At 37.9% G+C, this 21,213-nt stretch overlaps 3 protein-coding genes across 3 annotated transcripts in view; 2 read left to right on the forward strand and 1 right to left on the reverse strand.

The window, feature by feature from the left end:
• Positions 1-12,502, reverse strand: part of IPMK (inositol polyphosphate multikinase) — a 65,109-nt gene extending 52,607 nt beyond the window's left edge. Inside the window, exon 1 of the mRNA XM_029931715.1 lies at positions 12,211-12,502. Coding sequence (XP_029787575.1) covers positions 12,211-12,400 — 190 coding nt within the window. The 5' untranslated portion in view covers positions 12,401-12,502. The remainder of the gene's footprint in view (positions 1-12,210) is intronic.
• On the forward strand, positions 1,549-2,024 carry LOC115285427 (60S ribosomal protein L28-like). Its single transcript, XM_029931716.1, is given in 2 exon segments — positions 1,549-1,612; positions 1,615-2,024. Coding segments are annotated over 2 exon segments (411 nt in total). The 5' UTR covers positions 1,549-1,584; the 3' UTR covers positions 1,998-2,024.
• A 1,344-nt stretch (positions 12,503-13,846) lies between the features above and the next one.
• Positions 13,847-21,213, forward strand: part of CISD1 (CDGSH iron sulfur domain 1) — a 13,290-nt gene continuing 5,923 nt past the window's right edge. Inside the window, exons 1-2 of the mRNA XM_029931717.1 lie at positions 13,847-14,061; positions 20,448-20,653. Coding sequence (XP_029787577.1) covers positions 14,037-14,061; positions 20,448-20,653 — 231 coding nt within the window. The 5' untranslated portion in view covers positions 13,847-14,036. The remainder of the gene's footprint in view (positions 14,062-20,447; positions 20,654-21,213) is intronic.

A 21,213-nucleotide genomic window follows, 5' to 3' on the forward strand; every position in this document is an offset into this window, starting at 1 on the left:
TTGGAAAATATGACATATAATCAAGGGAAAACATAGTCAAAAGAAGCTGACACACAGATAACCAAATAATTATAATTAGCCAGCAAGTATGTTGAAACAAGAGTGATAAACATGCTAAAGAAGTTAAAGGGAAAGAAAAATATAATACTGAAACAATGAGGTATTTCAGGAGAGAAACAGAACATCTAAAAAGAACCAAAAGAAATTCTACAGCTGACATGATACAGTATCTGAAAACAATTTCAACTTTTGGATTAAGATAGGCAATCAGAGAAAGGAAGAATGAATTTTAAGGAAGATGAACAGAAAATATCTAAATTAATGCAAAGAAATAAAAAATATCTCAAAAGAAGAAAGGAATAGAGCATCAGCATTAGAAACCTGTAGGATAATATCAAACGTTCTAACAAGCATGTAGTTGGTGTATCATAAGGAAAAAAGAGACTGGGTCAGAAAAAAATTTCTGACCTTCTACTTTCACCTAAGATAAACCTAAAAGAACATCATTCCCTCCTAAATACAAGGAAAAACTAGATAACCTACAAAATCACATCATTTTTTTCCCTGAAATCATCAGAGCACTGAGATTATAAGCAATAAAAATGAAATCTAAGAAAAGACACATACCACTATGGAAAGGCAGGATGGGTACATTGGCTTGCTTGTGGCTGAGCATGAAAAAAAATGGGGCTACCTTATAAGATGGTAAGAATAATTCTGCTAACAAATGGCTACAGGCCAAATGTAGGTTAGAGAGAAAGTACAGAACTCCAAGAAGTTGCAAACACTTGTAGCATCTTCTCCAGGCCCATCAAGAGAAAGGGGGGAATAAAAAAAAAAAGCCCCAAGACTGACCACGTGCTGAATAATAAACAAGTTTAAATCTTTAAAAGAAGTGAAATCATACAAGGAATATTCTCTACCCATCATGGAAATAACAATTAGATATTTGGAAAATACCAAATCAATGGGGAGTAAATACACTTGCAATTAATCCATGAATCAAAATTCACAAGAGAAATTAAAACATACTTTTAATTAAATGATAATGAAAACTAACATATCAAAATTTGTGAAATGTACCTAAAGTAGTACTTAGAGGGAAATGTGTAGTTTTAAACGCTGTATTAGAAAAGAAAAAAAGGATTCCAACTTAAGATGCTATAAAAAGTAGCATATTAATTAACCCCAAATAAATAGAAAAACAGAAGCCAAAAAAGAAAAAACTCAAAACAAACAAACAGTGAAATAAGAATTAGCAACAGAGAAAAAATTTAAAAGATTCTCTGAGAGGCACCTGGGTGGCTCAGTCAGTTAAGCTTCCAACCTTGGTTTTGGCTCAGGTCGTGATCTCACGTGAGATCATAATTTTAAAGATCCTAAGACAATTGTAGGCTAAAATGGGTTGAACATTATGTTTTATCAAATATTTACAGGAAAAAATAATACCAATCTTATCAAAATTGTTTCAGACACAGAAAAAAATATTTCCCCACTAATTTTATGAAAAAAGCATATTCTTATTAAAAATCCCAATGAAGGCTCTTTCCGTCTCCGTCTGCCGTAGCGAGCAGAGCTGCCGCCATGTCCGCCCACCTGCAATGGATGGTCGTGCGAACTGCTCCAGCTTCCTAATCAAGAGGAACAAGCAGAGGTACAGCACCGAACCCAATAACCTGAAGGCTCGCAACTCCTTCCGCCACAACGGGCTGATTCACCGCAAGACTGTGGGCGTGGAGCCGGCGGCCGACGGCAAAGGGGTAGTGGTGGTCATGAAGCGGAGATCCGGCCAGCGAAAACCCGCCACCTCCTACGTGCGGACCACCATCAACAAGAACGCCCGCGCCACCCTCAGCAGCATCCCGCACATGATCCACAAGAACAAGTACTGCCCGGACCTGCGCATGGCCGCCATTCGCAGAGCCAGCGCCATCCTGCGCAGCCAGAAGCCGGTGATGGTAAAGAGGAGGCGTGCCCGCCCCACCAAGAGCTCCTGAGCCCCCCCCCCCCCCCCCCCCCCCCGCCCCCAGCAATAAAGATGTCGGCCACCGGCCTGGGGCTCTGCAAAAAGAAAAAAAAAATCCCAATGAAGACTTAAAAGAAAATTGTAGACAATTATCTCAAACATAGTCACAGAAATCTTTAATGAAACATCAAGTAAATCTAATTAATCCAGCAATATACACATGTCATGAATAACCATGTGGACTTATTCCAGGAATGCAAAGTTGGTTTAAGTATTTCCAATAGAGGAAATGCATCAGTATTTTGGGTGAGACAGAATTTTCAATGAGAAAAAAGGGATATACAAATACAGAACAGGTGAAGGTAAAGAACAATCCTGTGGTATTAGGTTTAAATAGGTATTTATTAGGTTTAAATAGATACTTAAGTATGATCTCAAAAATTTAAAAACATGAAATTATGTACCTCTTAGTCCAATCTGCCAAAAGGATAAACAGCAACCACACCACAGGAATAATGACTATACCTGGTGTCCATAGTTTGGTTTTTAAATACCATTTATTCCTAAAGGAACCAAGTTCTTGAAAAAAAAAAAAAATGAGCTCATTCCAGGCCTGGAACAGAGACATTACATGATGAACACAGAACAACTTTTTATGCCAGAAAGCGAGAAAATATTAAAAGAAAAATGGGAAATGCTGAAAAGACCCAGGAGCCAGCTTGAAGAAGCCCCCACTGCCCAAATTTGGGCAAGAGCAATAATGGATAAGAAAGTTTGCAAATACCATTAGTCCATCCTTATAATAAAAGAAAGCAAGAGAGAGAGAAAAGAAACCTGCAATTCTCTAAAGAAGAATGCCAACTAACAAATTTAACAGGAATGACAGAAAATTTTGCAACTACCATAGTAGTGAGTTGGTCAAACACTGTCAATGGCTGCTTTTGATGTTGGATTAAAACTGATGAGAAATAGGATTTGAATAGTCTCAGTCTCTTTATTCCTTCCAAATTACTTAATTACAATAGGAAAAATGAAAACTACAGTGGAAAATCTGGCAGACATCACCTAACCTCGTCATCAAAGTGCCTTAATCTGAGTCTAATCATGAAGAATTAGGAAAATTTAAAGGATATTACAAAAAGCCATGCCTACACTCTCCATATATTTCAGTTACGAAAAAACAGAGACAAAAAATGAGAAACTGCTCCAAAGGACAAGCAACTAATGAGTCCTAATAATTAAAGGCAATGTGTAGTCTTAGATGGGGGGGAAATTGCTACAAAGAATATCACAGAAAAAATAGCAAAAACCCAATGTTAAATATTTTCAATTTGATCATTTTACCATAGTTAGGTAAGAAAATCTTTTCATTTTTAGGAAGACTTAATTATTTAGATGAAAGAGGTCCTGATGTCTGCAATATACTCTTATATTGTTCTGCAAAATTATTATCAAATACAGAGTAATAAAGCATATGTGACATATATTAATAATAGGTAAACCTAGACGAATGGTATACATTAGTTAATTGTATCATTCTTGCAACTTGTTGGTAAGTTTGAAATTTTACCAAAATAAAATAAAAATTATTTAAAAAGGCAGTACAATTCACAGTAGCATCAAATACTTAGGGAAAATCTAGTGAATGCTGTGTAAGATCTCTACACTGAAAATTATGACTAAGCGAAATTTAAAAAGGCCTAAATAAATGGAGAGATATACCATATTCACATATTGAAGACTCAGTAGGTCATTCAAGCAACCTACAGACTCAAAGCAGATACAAAATCTTACCTTTTCTCAAGAATAGTGACAATTGACTTAAAATTTATATGGACATGCAAAAGACCAGAAACTGTCAAGACAATCTTGAAAAAGAAAATGGGATGTATCAAGACTCAATTCCTCACTGAATTAAGACAATGAGACATTACTGCTAGGAAAAACAAGTAAATCAATGAAAATAAATAAAAGTCCAAAAACAAATCCAGGAAACTTGAATGAAAAAAACTGGGGTATATATGCACAATGGAGTACAAATGAGATGTAAAAATGGATGAGGAAGCACTCTATGAATTGATACTACTGATTTCTAAGCTACTAAGTTTAAAATGTGAAGTATTAAACACCATATATAACATACTACTTTTTGTATCAGTAAGAAAAAAGTGAAAATTTATATAGAACTGCTTATTTTTACAAGTAACTTAGTAAGGGTAAGTCAAGAAACAATGACATTAGTTACCTACAAAGGATGCTAAGAAATGGGTGGAGTGACAGAGAATGGAGTGACACTCTTCATTATTTTTTTAACATTTATATTTATTTTCAAGAGAGAGAGAAAGAGAGATGGAGTGTGTATACGCATGCAGTGGGAGAGTGGCAGAATAGGGAGACAGAGGATCAGAACCAGGCTCCTCGCTGTGAGTGCAGAGCCAATGTGGGGCTTGAACTCACAAACTGTGAAATCATGACCTGAGCCAAAATCCAGAGTCAGCAGCTTAACCAACCCAGGCTCCCCTGGAGTGATACTTCTGATATACCTTTCTATAAACCTTTAACCTCTGGAAACATGTTAATTTTATAAGCATTCAAAAATACATAACTAAATAAAATATAAAGAGAAGGAACTGAATTTAAATAGAAACAAATGAATCCAACTATACTTCAAATAAATATTATTACCTTAGAGAAGGGGTAAAAATAACAACACACACACACACACACACACACACACACACACACACACAAATCCAAACCCTAATCCAAAAAAACTTTTACAGAGTTTCCAAACACACACCCTTGGTAAACAGAATTTCATCTTGAATTCCTTATTCTAGGTTTGTTTTCTACAGGCATGTGTGTATAGAAATTCTGAAAATTACAGGATCAAGCAAAACAACAAAAAACAAAAAAACCCACAAAAAACATTAACAATGCTGGGAGCCAGGCTTCTCACTGAGGAAGATGGGAAGTATAAATTTGGGATAGGATGGGATGGGATGGGAAGGGAAGGGAAGAGGGAAAGGAAGAGGGAAAGGAAGGGAAGGGAAAACTCTGTGAAGTTGGAATGACATTGGAACTATTGCTAGGAAATGAGAATTTCTAAAATACTTACACATTCTTTTCAGTTATTTCCCTGAAAAGGCAAGGAAGCAGTAACACTCCAATGGCACCCAGATCTTGGTTCCCAAATACCATTTCCCATTGAAAATGAACAAGGGCCTCTGAAAGAAATTCCTAGTTCTAGAATTGGGAAGGGAAAGTAGGAGATAAGTCTAAAATAACTTGTGACATAAAGGAAGGAAGTGCTCCCACTAGCCAAATCTGGAACAATTTGAACAGCAAAATAAATACATTCTACAAAGGGTCATGACACTTTATAAAAAAGAATTCATGGGTCCAAACTGATAATAAAAACGACAGGGGAACCTGGGTGGCTCAGTCAGTTAAATGTCCAATGCTTGATTTCAGGTCAGACCCATGCTGGGCTTTGCACTGAGAGCACAGAGCCTGCTTGGTTGGGATTCTCTCTCTGTCTCTGTCTCTTTCTCTTTCTGCACCCCTGATTCCATGCAAGCACTCTCTGTCTCTCAAGATAGTAAATGAACTTTAAAAAAAAAAAAAGGACATACATATATAGGAGTAAAGAGAGGACTCTTTTTCAGAATGGTGTTAAAATAGGAATGATAAAGTTGGGAAGAAAATAATCACAATTTTTCAACCCTCAGAGTAAAGATTGTTTCATGCAAGAATCATCACAGATGTAAATCTAGGGCTAAAAGTATGGTGAACATCTGGATATTTCATGATCTCAAAGTGTCTCTTCACAAACAGTTTATTAGTTGCAAAGGGAAAAATATTAACTACATATTGGAGAAGCCAGACCACAACTGGACAGCATGATCAAAATTAATATTACTAATAATGGGCAGATGGACACCATGGGCCTCCAGATGTGATGCTTAAGGAGAACATACTTCTATAATGTTCAAATCAGAAATGCATCACCTGAATCTTATCCTAACAACCCATCAGAAATTCAAATTAAAGAACATTTCATAAAATAACTAGCCTATACTCTTAAAAAATAACACTGTCACAAAAGACAAAGGCTGAGCAACTGGATTCTGAGGATTCTAAGAGACATGACAACTAAATGCAATAGATGATTCTGGGCTAAATCCTGGACTGAGAAAAACAAATATCATAAAATATGATAAATATGATAAAAGACACTGGAAGAATTGCCAAAATTAGAATATGGACAATAGATAACAAATTAGATAAAACACTGTTATCACTGTCAAATTTCCCATATTTGATAAATGTGCTAGGGTTATAGAAATATACACTGAAGTATACTCTTTGGAAATAGACACTGTTATCCAAAGGATAGAAAAATGCTGATTCGAAGGGGCACATGCACCCCAATGTTTATAGAATCATCAACAATAGCTACATTATGTAAAAAGCCCAAATGTCCATCAACTGATGAATGGATAAAGAAGATGTATATATTTATACAATGGAATATTACTCAGTGATCCAAAAGAATGAAATCTTTCCATTTGCAACATTATGGATGGAACTACAGTGCATTATGCAGAGTTAAATAGGTCAGTCAGAGAAACATAAATATATGTTTTTACTCACGTGTGGAATTTAAGAAACAAAACAGATGAACATAGGGGAAGGGAAATAAAAGCAAGATAAAAACAGAGAGAGAGCCATAAGAGACTCTTAAATACAGAGAACAAACTGAGGGTGGCTGGATGGGTGTCGGGTGGGCATATGGGCTAAATGAGTGATGGGCATTAAGGAGGACACTTGTTGGAATGAACACTGGGTGTTATATGTTAGTGATGAATCACTAAATTCAACTCCTGAAACCATTACTACACTATATGTTAACTAGCTAGAATTTTAATGAAAGGAAGAAAGAAAGGAAGGAAGGAAGGAAGAAAAATAAAAATAAAGAAAATACATACTGAAGTACTGCTATGTAAAAGGGGCAAGATATATGCAACCTATTCTCAAGTAGTTCCCTCAAAATAACAGGCATAAAGGGAGAAATTCTATAAAATGTTAAGTTCTCTATATTGTTCTTGTAACTTTTCTTAAGTCTGAAATTATTTTAAGTCAATTAGTTTCAGAGCATTCCAATAAAATAGACTATTAATTCAAAATAAATAACATCAGTTTAAATTCTTCTTTTACCTATAGACTACCTCATTTCTATATGCTTAGTTGGATCAGGAAATAAATACCAGATTTCAAATATTTGTTTGAAAATTTAAGGACCTTTGAAAGAAACTAATGGTACAAGTTAAATGTTAAAACAAAAAATGGATTTATGCTAACTTTGGCAAGCCTTAGGAATTTAAATTGATTTCATTTACACTTTTGTGAAACCTCCCTATAGAAAATGTTGCTGACACAAAAACAGACACTCGGATCAATGGAACAGAATAGAGAACCCAGAAATGGACCCACAAACTTAGGCCAACTAATCTTTGACAAAGCAGGAAAGAATATCCAATGGAATAAGTCAGTCTCTTCAGCAAGTGGTGCTGGGAAAACTGGACAGTGACATGCAGAAAAATGAACCTGGACCACTTTCTTACACCATATACAAAAATAAACTCAAAATGGATGAAAGACTTGAATGTAAGACAGGAAGCCATCAAAATCCTCCAGGAGAAAGCAAGCAAAAACCTCTTTGACCTTGGCCTCAGCAACTTCTTACTTAACATGTCTCCAGAGGCAAGGGAAACAAAAGTAAAAATGAATGATTGGAACCTTATCAAAATAGAAAGCTTCTAGCAAATAATCAGCAAAACTAAAAGGCAACCGACAGAATGGAAGAAGACATTTGCAAATGACATATCAGATAAAGGGTTAGTATCCTAAATCTAAGAGAACTTATCAAACTCAATACCCAAAAAACAAATAATTCAGTGAAAAAATGGGCAAAAGACATGAATAGACACTTCTCCAAAGAAAATATCCAGATGGCCAACAGACACATGAAAAGATGCTCAACATCACTCATCATCAAGGAAATACAAATCAAAACCACAATGAGATACCACCGCACACCTGTTAGAACGGCTAAAATTAACTCAGGCAACCACAGATGTTGGCAAGGATGTGGAGAAAGAGGATCTCTCTGGCTCTGCTGGTGGGAATGCAAACAGGTGCAACCACTCTGGAAAACAGCATGGAGGTCCCTCAAAATATTAAAAATAGAACTACCCTAAGACCCAGCAATTGTAATACTAGGTATTTATCCAAGGGATACAGGTATGCTGTTTCGAAGGGGCACATGCACCCTAATGTTTATAGCAGTGCTATCGACAATAGCCAAAGTACAGAAAGAGCCCAAATGTCCATCAATGGATGAATGGATAAAGATATGGGGTGTGTGTGTGCACGTGTGTGTGTATACAATGAAGTATTATGATAATCAAAAAGAATGAAATCTTGCTACCTGCAACCACGTGGATGCAACTAAAGGGTATTATGCTAAGTGAAATTAGTCAGTCAGAGAAAGACAAGTATCATATGACTTCACTCCTATGAGGACTTTAAGATACAAAACAGATGAACATCGGGAAGGGAAGCAAAAATAATATAAGAACAAGGAGGGAGACAAAACATAAGACACTCAAGTATGGAGGACAGAGGGTTACTGGAGGGGTTGGGGGGGGATGGGCTAAATGGGTAAGGGGCATTAAGGAATCTACTCCTGATATCACTGTTGCACTATGTGCTAACTAACTTGGATGTAAATTAAAAAAGAAGAAATTAAATTTAAAAAATAAGTGAAAGAAAAAATAAATTTAAAAAAAGAAAATGTTGCACAATGTGTAAGGTATACTGTAATGTACAAAAATGCTTAATATTTTTTATAACAGCAAAAATATACTGAAAATATAAAAATCCACCACTAGAGAAATAGTTAAATTATGATACACTGTAGAACACAAAAGTTTTCTAAAAGAATGAAGTACATTATATATAAGCATATATTAAAGGGTATTTAAAAAAATGAAGTGTATGACAAGCACAAACATTTGGATGTACTACATAATATGGAATGAAAACAAAAAGTTGCTGATACATGTATCTGTACAAAAAGCAGAGTTGTGTTAGTGTTCTTACGTATGTGCGCAGAAACAAAAACCTGAAAGGATGTAGGAGGAATAGTTACCAGTGACTACCTCTGGGGGAGTGAGAGAAGGAGGAAGAGTACTATTATGCTGTTTGAATTTTTTTCCTAAAAGATCATGTACTTCTTTCACAATATAAAACAGACACCCATACACACTTTGTATTCTTAGAAATAAGTGAAATGCTCTTTGATGAAATATGATTATTTACCATAGCAATCATATTTCATTGAAGAACATAAAATATAACTCTGATAGCAGAACTATAACCTTACTTACTGCTCAACTGTACCAAGATCCATTTCTGTGTTAAAGTACCTTTGTGCAATTGGTTCCATGTTCTTAATTTTTAATTTAACAAAGCCAGCAAGTCTTTTTTGGAAATAGGTTTATCAATCCTAAACTGAAAAACTTTTATTTAATGATACTTACAAAAATTTTAAAAAGCAAAACAAATATCCACACAACGTCTTTAAGAAAATCTATTCTGAGAATTTCAGGTGACAGCCAAACCAAAGTATGATCTACACAATGTACTTTACAACTATAAGTGATTTATGATAGTAGAGAGACACAATAAACTCTTGAACTTTGAATTACTATCTTGTTATCCATTTTATGAGTAGGGAAGATTATCATCATTCAGGTGTCCTTTCACTAACAATATATGTTAGGCTGGGTAAATAATTGAGAATTAAATTCAACAAAATATTTATTAAGTTGTTAGTACAGTATGTATGAAGCAATCCCTAGTCAAGAGAACCTTATAAAATTGGGGGGGGGGAAGCTTACTTTAAATTGAATGCAATAATAAATAAAATTAAGGTCTCTTATTAGAATCTCAGCTACTCCTTTATTTAGGTAATTTGGGTAACAAATTAACTCTTTCAGTGACTGTTTTGCAAGGTGGCTTAAAGTCACATTTAGAGTACATCTGTAATTAGTGAATAAGCAACAAGCTCACTATTATATACTTTGAAAAGCAATTGTTATAATCTCAAATGACAATCACTATTGAGACTGTGTTTATGTTGGGATTTTTTGTTTATCTATACTCCACTGCACATGAGCTGATCTCTAGGGACCAATAGGGAAACAATGACTTTTTTTCAGCTTCTAAAATATTATTAGGAATATTATCATTACAATTCATTAATATAAATCAATAGATATGCAATATAAATCTATTAACAGTAATTCCATAATTACTCTCAAATTCTCATTACAAGAAGAAGACACACACAAGAATGCATTGTTTCCTTCCATCTAGGCTAAGCATCTTGAGAACACTATATTTGTTTCCTTACCTGTGTGTACTAAAAAACTGTCATTTCTCACACTTTCAACAATTTCCCAATTCTTTTTAAAGTCCTGTCTTATTTTCTTTATATTTTGTTTTAGAGAGAGAAGTAGAGAGAGAGGCAGAGGGAGACAGAGAATCTTAAGCAAACTCCTCACTCAGCATAGAATCCAACACTGGCCTCATCCCACCACCCTGGGATCATGCCCTGAGCAGAAATCAACACGTGCTCAAAAAGACTGAGCCACTCAGTCACCCCTCAACACTTCTCAATTTAATCCCTATACAACACTAAGAGGATAAACAAATTTGGTCTCTAACTTCAAGGAATGCACATTTTAGTGCACACAATCTACAGGGAATGGTCATTAACGCCTTTCAACAAGACCAAAGAAAAGGTTAGGTAAAGATAAAAGCAGTAAGAAATGTTGCTCTTTGAGAAATAACATACATTCAAACCAATACTCATCCATTTTCAAATACCCTGGTTTTGAGTTGTTATCAGCAAGAAAAATACACAGTGGAAAAATATAGTGCTGAGGCAGGACCCTTGGTTTCCCAATTCTAACACACAGTAGCTGGGTGACATCAGGCTTGTCACATAAACAGGCTTGTCCTCAGCTATCTCATCTAAAACGGTCAGTATTATCTTACCAGTCTAAACCCTAATCATTTTACTAGCATAAACCAAATTGTATCTAGTGGTTTCCAAGTCTGATACTCCCACTACTTACATACTCATATATATATATGATTCCCCTAGGAATCATGGCCCAGAGAACCAGTGTGGGTAAGATAGGTGAATTATGGTTCCTAAACTGAACTTTTTACACCACCAAGAGAATAAACTGCGATAGGTCCTGTATTGTGCTTTGAATGTGGTAGGCTCACAAAATGCATTACACAGTCATTGACAAAGTCTTAAAATGATAATCAAGAATAACTGAGTATCTTTTTTTTCCATAATATTTTATTGTCAAATTGTTTTCCATACAACACCCAGTGCTCTTCCCCTTAAGTGCCCTCCATCATCACCACCCCCTCTTTCCCCCCTTCCCCCTTCCCCCTCAACCCTCAGTTCATTCTCAGCAAGAATAACTGAGTATCTTTAACTGAGTACTATTCTAGTGTAACAGCAGGGTTTATTTCCTACCCTGATTTCGAGTTTCTGCACTACCGGAACCACGCCTCCTGAGAACCAGGGGAATGCAGAAAGACCTCTCAGCCCAGCAGGGAGAAAGATCGTGGATAAGTCAAGACAAGCGTTTCCAGTCAATCAATCAATCAATGAAATAAGCCCTATATTTTTTCTTCCCCTCCAGGTATGCAGCTGCACAAAGTACAGAAGCACTAGATTCGCATCATCTGCATTTAATTCCTTTTCTTGTACAATAGCTACCCACCTATAATAAAGTGACCTTGTATTGTGCTCAGGGGAGAATCTACTTCCCTGTCCAGTAAAAATGAAGTTCCTTTTTTTCACTAACAACGCCGTCTCCAACCAACATCCACTCTCCTGGGGACACCAGACACTCCTCTACCCGCCACCTCCTGCCGCTAGCGTGACGTCCCACCACCCTACATCGCCCCCCTTTCGAGCCCTCTCTGCACGGGTCTCGAGGCTCTGGGTGACAGCGGAAGAGGCCGGGGGTTCAGCGCGCAGACCACAGGGGAGTCCAGTCCTGCCGGTGAGCGCCCACCTGCCTTCGCGGGCCGGGGGCTCGAAGAGGCGGAAGGACAGCGGCTAGCCCCGCACCACCCACACTTACCCACTTTGTCCTTTCCGTACATGTGCCCGGCCACCTGATGAGAGAGGGGCACGCAACCGTTGAGGAAGCGGAGCCTGCAGCACGTCGGCTTCTGGATGCCCTCGGGGGTGGGCTCGCTCACGGGTGGGGTCCGCATTTCGGGGGAGCCAGGAGCCTCGAGTCGGAGAGGGGATGGCGGCTCCGTTGCCATAACGCAGAGCTGAAGCTGTAGCTGCAGCAAGAGCAGGAAAAAAACAGGGAGGAGGGAGGGGGAGCCAGAGAACCCGGGGGTCGCTCAGGCTTGGCCGCGAGGAGGCCCGGGGGTTCCCGCGGCTGGTGCCCGTTGAGGCCCGGGAAGGGGGCCCATGACGCCGCGGAGGCGCAGGCGCTCCCCTGCCCAACTCTCGGCAGAGCTCAGCTTCCGACTCCCGCTGCTCTCTGCCGCGGCGGCTACAGTTACCACCCGCAACCCTGGAGACCCAACCGAGACGAGAAGAGACAGCCGCGACGCCCCAAGCTCCCAGGGGCCCAGACGGCGACGGCTGCCCCACCTCCCGCGCTCCCGCCCCCTCCCGCCGTCCTTCAGTCCCCTCAGCTGCCGCGCGCGTAAGCGCCGCCCGCACAGCCGCCGCTACCGCGAGCTTCCGACTGCGCGACCTGCGGCCGCCGCGACTACTGAGCATGCCCAGAGGCTGCCGGACTGGACCCCTCGCAGCCGGGCGGGAGCTAAGCACCGCCCAGGAGAGCTGAAGGATACCGGGTGGGGCAAGCGCGCTCTGGGGCTTTCTCACCCTTACTCTCCCCATCTGGCGTTACAATGCCAGGGGGTTGTGGTACCTTCATTCATTCAGTGGGAGTTTCAACGCTTCCTGGGGTCCAGCTCAAAGACGCCAGAGGCTTCCAATGGTGAGGAGCAATCAGTCACGTGTTGAAAGTTGGGAGCCAGTAGTTGTGCCAAGCGTGGCTTCGGAAGCTACCCTTTGACTACAGTCGGCTCCCTCCAACTCCTACTCTGCATCAAAACAATAGAAGTATAAACAGGCAGCCTCTTAGAAAATGTATCTTCAAAACATCCGTTGAGTTATTTCTAACCCCCCTAAACCGCTTTTATAAAAAAATATTTTTAAAACGACATTAATTTCAGACTGTAGAAGATAGACAATAAACTTGGGAGGAAGGAGGGAGTATATTTTTCTGCAGAAATGAACCGCTGCCCCCCCCCCGCACTTAGCCCTTAGCCCAGGTCTAAGATTCCCAGAAATAACTGACTCAAAAGCAGAAGTGTTGTACACCGGGAGAGACGTTCTGAAATAGGACTTCACAATTGATACCTGTGTGTCTGTCACTGGCTTTTAATACGAAGGCTGGACATGGCCTTGTAGGTGCCGAACTGGGAAAGAAAACCGTGGATAAGATCTTAGATACCCGATTATGGCGAGTGTTATAACAGCACCTGTCCTTTGCCCAGAGAAACCCCACACACCTAGAAAAGACTAAAACTCTGGCCTTAGCTTGTCTTTTCTCAAAGCCCTGCCCCAGGCTCCAGGACTCCGCCCCTTAGAGTTGCGCAAACTCAATTGCAACCTCTGTAAGTCTCTTCCCCCTCCCCAGTATTGCGGCTGTCAAAATCCCAACTCGAGACTTCTTTAAGGCCGGGACCAGTTCCGCGCATGCTCATCATCAGCTACCGTGGCAATACACACGTGCTTACGGCCAGCCGCGGGGCCTGCGTCGTAGCGGCCTGGAGTTGTTGCATGTAGGACGTTTCTCGCACCTTGACTCCTGTCCTCCGTGAGAGCCTGTTTGTGATTAGTGTCCTGTGCACACGCCTTGCGAGCGACGGCGCCATGAGTCTGTCTTCCGGCATACGAGGTGAAGTGGGACCTGGGAGCGGGTGAGGCTGGAGGCCTGCGCACCGATTGCAGCTTCCTCAACTCCTCTCTGGGCTGTTACCGCTGCCATGAGAGCCCGCCAGTCCTGTAACCTTGAGACGTGGAAGGGAAAGGGCAGGGCGGGCCTGTGAGCTCCTTGGGCCAGACCAGGAAAAGGGGAGATGTCTGGGTAAGGATTGGTTATCTTTCCAGGCATGGGAGCCACGGAGGCATCTACCCAAGTCGGGTCCACGTTTTCCATAACTAGCCAAATCCTAAAACCTAATGAATCCCGCCGCTAGGTTTTTTGTTTTTGTTTTTTTTTCTTGTTCTCCCCTGAGTTACCTCTGTGTTAAGTCACAGGGTCTGGAAAAGAGGAAAAGTTAAAAAAAAAAAAATCGGTTCCCTCTTCTTAGGTTTAAATCTCCGGGAGACTGCCGATTTCCTGCAACCCTGAAGCACTGCTTGAGTAATTACATCCTAGTTTTGCATATTTCTTTTTTAAGGAAAGAAAACCACTCCGAGGTCTTCAATTTTCCCAGTTTTTGTTTTGTTTTGTTTTGTTTTTAATTATAGCCCTCAACTTCAGCAGTAGTACCGTACAGAGGATTGGAAACAAAGCTCTTTGAGCTCTCAGCTTTCTCAGCCATGTTTCCCTTGTGCTAGTCTAGCCTTTGGAAACGTAGATCATATTAAAATTAAGATACTCTCTAGCAGTCGATTAATGTAAAGCTTCACATTATAATAATCCTTGGTTGTGGTATAACTGTTAATATAATACTGTGCACCAGCTATGTCATACTCGCGATCTCTCTGCCCAGGTATAAAATGCCTTGTCTCATGGTTTGGTTCCCTGTAACAGTAGTTAAAATAAAGGTTAAGAGATTGGCCAGAAGTTAATTTAAAAGAGCCCTATTGAGTCATCTAGTAAATATTGAGGATCTAGAGTTAATGCCAGGTTCTGTAAAGGCTCTCTTAACTTGATACCTAATTTTGCAATCCACTCTTTAAATTAAATAATTCCACTTCTGTTGCCAAAAGTTACCTGGGAGAGATAAGGTGACTAACCTCGTGACATTTTTAAGTTACTAATGAAGTATGTAGGAGGTGATTATTTGCAAAATTATTCTAAAGGATGCTCATCTTGAGAGTCCTTTAAATAGAGGCTCCTTGGTGCATTTAAAATAGGGAGGGATTTTTGTTTGTTTTTAAACTCAAACCTGTATTTTACTGCTGTGTAAAATAAGATATTCCTTTGACTTGAGCCACTGGTACGTGATAATGGACTGAAAGATTCCAACTTGGACTTTTTAAATGTGGAGTCATTTTGTGTAAATGGGCACTAGCTTCCATTTAGATAGCATACTATTGAAATGTGAAGTAGGTGAACTCCAACTTCTTAACACTATCTGCAGGCTAATCTTTCTTGGAGTCAAGACAAGTTTGTGGGTTGTTCTATTTTGTTTTGTTTAATCTAACCTTAGGGGAATCCAAAGGTGATTTTCCCATTAGCTTCCCCTTTTCTAAGGGACTGGATATTGCTTGGTGAAGAGGGTGATCAGCTTAAACTTGAAGTACTCAACTTCGTTAGGAGAAGTAATTACTTTTCATTTCACCTAAAAACATAAAGGTTGTTATGAGGACTATGCCAAAAGACCCAAAACCTTTGTAAAACTCTTTGACCAGAACCTTCTTACCTTTTCCTCAAATGTAGTAGTGTGGAAGGGTAGGGACAGATATTGTCTTAGGAATCCACCTTGTAATGTTTAGATCTCAATTTTTTCTGAAATTTTAAACCACACTAATAAAATCTATATTTTTTAGTTTGGGGAGGATGAATTAAGGAATTAATTAAGGAATTAAGGTATTAAGGTACTCTTAAGTATTTAACAGAGGTAAGCATTTTTAAGTATATTTTAAATGAAAAACAAAAGAATATGTCTATGCATGCAGAATTCTCCTTTATGTTCAAGAAAAAATAATGGGTGGTGGGTTATAAATGAAATTAATGGGGATCAGGCCAGGACATGAATCTCAGAGAGGCATTGAAAATAAGTGGAACTAAAATCCTAAGATCACATGCAGTGAGATGGTTCTTAATACTGTTTGGTGAGTGATAAGAACCTCTGCTTTTCCCTTATTGAGGTATAATCAACATACTTATGCCAAACTTATTTTTTATTTGATACCAGAAACTGGTTTATTATAGTCACTGCTATGGAGTCTCCAATCTCTAGTGACTCCTCCTCATACCCAATATATTACTTTTAGGAAGTTTACTAAATGTCTTGCTCCTTGATACCTCCAAAACTCATTGAATCTGCTCTTCAGGTTATAAACAGTAAACAAATATTGGGGGTGTTGGGTCTATAGATGAAATAGGATTGGTAGTGAGTTGATACTTGGAGCTGGGTGAGGGTAAATGGGAGTTCATTATAGTAATCCCTGTATATATGTCTGAAATGTTCTATAATAAAGTTTTATTTTTAATCTGAAATTTTTAAATCCCACACTTTGATACAGTAGGTTAAGAAGAGGCCAGAGATAAGTCATTTGGTATAAGAGCGATGTGATGGTAAAATGGACAGATGGAGTTGCAAATTCAAATTAGTAGTCTGTTATTTCTTTTTACCCAGCTAATATTGAACACCACCTGTGTGCCAGGCCTGAAAAACAAACAAACAAAAAACATTACCAGGCACACCCTACCGATCTGGGGAAAAGACCTAGGGAGGAAAGATTTAAACACAGCTCCCCTCCCCCTCTCCTGAGAAGAAAAGAACATTCTGATTCTGTGGCAGTTGACTTTGGGCAAGAAAGGACCATTTTGGACAGAAAAGAGGCTAAAGGAGCAGAAACAGGGTGAGATTTCTTAAGTTAAAACAAAATTATTCCCACAGTGGAGAAAAACTGAGGAATGGGTTATAAACAAGGGATTTGGAGATAAGTTTATGTTTTTTGAATCTCTGAATAATTCTGAGATCAATATTAAATTATACAAGCCAGTGTTATACAGTAGTAAACCAAGGGAAGAGTATGAAGGGGAGGAATTATTTAAAAATGTATTTTCTGTATTTTGTTCTTTATATTGACTCATCAGTTGTATCTCTTTGTGTACATAGAAAGCACTGTTAAGCAAGATTGGGCAGGGTGGAGTTTGATCCAACTATAGGAATACTGTACCTTGAAAGATATCTATAAAGAAGGGAAGTGAGGTTAAAACTAGAAGAAGCAGAAGTAGTGCTTAATATAAAGAGTGTCTGAGGGGTGCCAACTGAAATGTCTTTAAGATTGGGTCTTGGTAAAATCTCTTTTTGCCTCTGTTCTTAATAGAAGATATATACTATCAAGAACTAATTATCACTTGGGTTTTATTGTTTTTATTTGTTTACTATCCGGTTTTCAGTTCTTTCCCTATTCTATTTGTTGACTTTTAAATCCTTTGTCATTCTTGCCTACCTCTACATTGTTTCCTTTTCCTTCTTTTCCCTAGAGTTGCCAGTGGCATCCACAGCTTTTTGCCAGAAAAAAAATGATTCAGGATGCAATAAGGAAATGATAACATTTCTTATTTGGGAACTTTTCCATTTGTCTCCAATGAGATTAGAGATTAGGACTTATGAAGTGGGAAAGGGAAATTCTTAAGAATTTATCTAGCTCCATCATTCTGAAAAATCCATTGGAGCAAATGCAAAGCCATTTTCCTAGCACACATGGTACTATAACATTTATATAAGATCAAAAGTGACCCTTATTAAAGGGTAGGATTATAGTATGTGTTTTGATTCCCTGTGGAGCAGCTACTTTTCAGTAATATCTAGAGTCAGTTTCTAATTCTTGTATTTACTGTCACCTCTTTTCTGTGTTAGTTATTCTGTCATTTATTCCACTGTCCAAAATTCCAGGGAAGTAAAGTTCTTAAAAAAAGATACCATATGGATTCAGTGGCTAATCTGAGAAGAGAGCCCACAAGAATGTTTTAATGGTTAAGAAAGATTCTTTTGACCTATCATGAGTTTCAGATAAAAATTCCTATAGGATTCCTTCTTTATGTCATGAGACAAATTAATCTTAACTAATTTTAGTTGTTCCTTGGATCTCAGGCCTTTTTGTAATATGTAGGCACCATTAGAATAAATCGTTAGAGATTACTTCATAATTCACCTAAAAAGTAAGGTGTAACTAAGATCAACAGTATCTAGAGAGTTGTGTTATTTTATTCTTTTGGGATATTTCCTCCTTTTAAGTTTATACTAATGATAAAATTTAGCCAACATAATTGAACATATACTGTGCAAAGGAATATTTTACCCCATTTTGTGATAGGTACATTAGCTATTCAGAATGGCTTTCCATTAGTTTAGAAGTGCATTGCTACAGTTCCTGACATAGAGAACACTTTCTTAAGAGAGTTAAGATTTCATGATAAATAATATATCAAAAAGGAAGATCATGAACCAAGATACAAATCAGAGCTAAGTTGCAGTCCTTGGAATTGCTACAGGGTAATATCATGAAGCAGCACTAAAAATTCACCAATCTACACAAATTGTGTAGTTAAAAACATTCTTCAATGAGTCCAAAGGTTTGAAGCTGTCAAATAACTTATTAACTTGTTTTTTCAGTCATACAGCCCCTGGGAAGGACATAATGTTCGTTTATTTTAAGTGATTTTAGCAAGGAGGAATGAAAATGATATGGGAAGGAAAATAAACTATTTTGTATAGAAAAATACTATGGTTAAAAATAGAATCCAAGGAACGTGCTAATTATAAGCATTTGATAAAAAGTAAATTGTTAAATAAGCTAAAAGAGAAGACCAAGCTAAAAGGAACTAAGTCTGAAAATGGTTGTTCCTTCCCATTACAGTTTTGTGAGAATGAGCTCCAGTTTAATGTAGGGCACTATTAAGAATGGTGATTAATGAAATTTGTGTAATAAGAAATTTGACTCAATAGTGCAAATAAGCCATACAGTTAATTATTCATTATATGTTTTTATTTGGCCTTGGACTATGTTTTTTGCACTTACCTCTCTAGGGCTTTATTCGATAGTCTGGGAATTTATCTGAAATACCATGAAGATCTGACTCAGGAAGTGCTGAAAAGCCGTCCAGTGTGTTTACCCTGACCCCTGTTCAACTTCTTCCTTGCAGTCCACTCCATGCTGGGAATAGACCACTCTCCTCTGAGACTGAGGCTAACCAGACTATGCAGAGCTTTCTTCTCTCCAACGTTCTGTGGAATTGGGGTAGTTAAGTGCTTGGGTTTCTAAGGGCTCCTTGAAAAACTACATGAAAAGAATAAATAGGTGGCTTGTTAGTCAAGCAAATAATTGAGTAGAAAAATGTCATTAAATTTAAAATGAAGTTTGTAGAGAATTCAAATCCTCATCTACTGGTGGATAATGGAAATTTAGAATATATTAGGTGAGAATATATATTCTCTATAACTAGAGACTAATTATATTCATCTTTTATATGAAATTAATACATTCTGATTTTTATTCTAATGAGATAGCACTTTGAAATTTAAAAACAAAACACTGAATGACTTTGAAGCCCAGAATCTGACTGGATATATTTCTTTGAATGTTTAATATTAAGGGGTGATTTTGCTTTATTTGTCCTTTATTTTTTTTCCGTCAGATACCAGTTCAGTTTTACATTAAAAAATTTTTTTATAATGTTTATTTTTGAGAGAGAGTGTGAGCAAGGAGGGGAGGAGAGAAAGGGAGACACAGAATCTGAAGCAGGCTCCAGGCTCCGAGATGTCAGGACAGAGCCCAGTGCAGGGCTTGAACTCACAGACCAGGAGGAGATCAAGACCTGAGCTGAAGTCAGATGCTTAACTGATTGAGCCACCTAGGCACTCCTATTTTAAATTTTAAAATCACTAAAGGACCTACTATTTAAATGAACTTTAATGAGTCATTTTGTTAACATAATCACCTCCTGATTTTTTGGGGTAAGAGGAGTCTTTATAATTTTAATTTTTTAATGTATCAGGGATCGTTTTTTTTTTTTTTTTTAAGAAGTAGGTATCTACAGGCTTACATGTATTTTAAATGTATTTATGAACAGTTCAAAAATTATTAAGCATGGTTTTTCCTTGTCCATCTATATAATAATTTTTAAGTTTCCTTCTACCTTGAATAGCTATCAGCATCCAATAGAAAATACACAATTACCTCAGTAAAGACTGAGGAAAGTCTTAACAAGAACTGGTATGCACCAATGTGTTGTGATCATTTTGTTAAAAACCATTGATTATTGGGATCCTTAACTTAAAAACAGGATTTACTGAACATTTATGTTAGTAAAAAACACACGTTATTAGTATATATTTTCGTTTTGGTAATTATTCCTTTTTTCCTTCCTTACTCTAGTTGAATGGATCGCAGCAGTTACTATTGCTGCTGGTACAGCTGCAATTGGTTATCTAGCTTACAAAAGATTTTATGTTAAAGATCATCGCAACAAATCTATGGTAAACCTTCACATCCAGAAAGACAACCCCAAGATAGTACATGCTTTTGACATGGAGGATTTGGGAGATAAAGCTGTGTACTGCCGTTGTTGGAGGTCCAAAAAGGTGAGGATAAAGTATTTTATCAAACATATATCACCAGATGTTGTTAGGATATCCCTTTTCTTTTTCTTTTAAGTAATCTGTAGGCCCAATATGGGGCTCAAACTCACAACCCTGAAATCAAGAGTCCATGCTCTGACTTTGAGTAGATAATGAAAGAAAATGCAAAATGCTTATTGATTTATGATGTGGTTTCATCTTAGCTTGGGCAAACCATGCAGTATTTAATACATAGTAGCAGAATATTTACTATTGAAGCTTGAAAAGATGTGAGTTCTTTGTGTGCAATCTTTCATTTATGCATGTGAGAGGGTTTTCTTTTTTTTTTAATATTCTTACATTGTAGTACTTGTTTTGCTTGTTGGTGGTGTTTGCTTATTTTTAATACATTCCGTCAGGGACAGAAATTACATGCTGTTTTTTTTTTTCCCCTAGGAAGTGTGTCTTGGGTTTTTCCCTTATTATTTTCTTTACTTTTTTTTTTTTTCCTCTTCTTTTTTTGGTGGTGGTGGTGGTGATGTTTAAATGAAGTTGCTTTTACAACACCAAAGACTTAATCATCC

The sequence above is a fragment of the Suricata suricatta genome, chromosome 2 (genome assembly GCF_006229205.1).
Source record: "Suricata suricatta isolate VVHF042 chromosome 2, meerkat_22Aug2017_6uvM2_HiC, whole genome shotgun sequence".
Classification (NCBI taxonomy): domain Eukaryota; kingdom Metazoa; phylum Chordata; class Mammalia; order Carnivora; family Herpestidae; genus Suricata; species Suricata suricatta.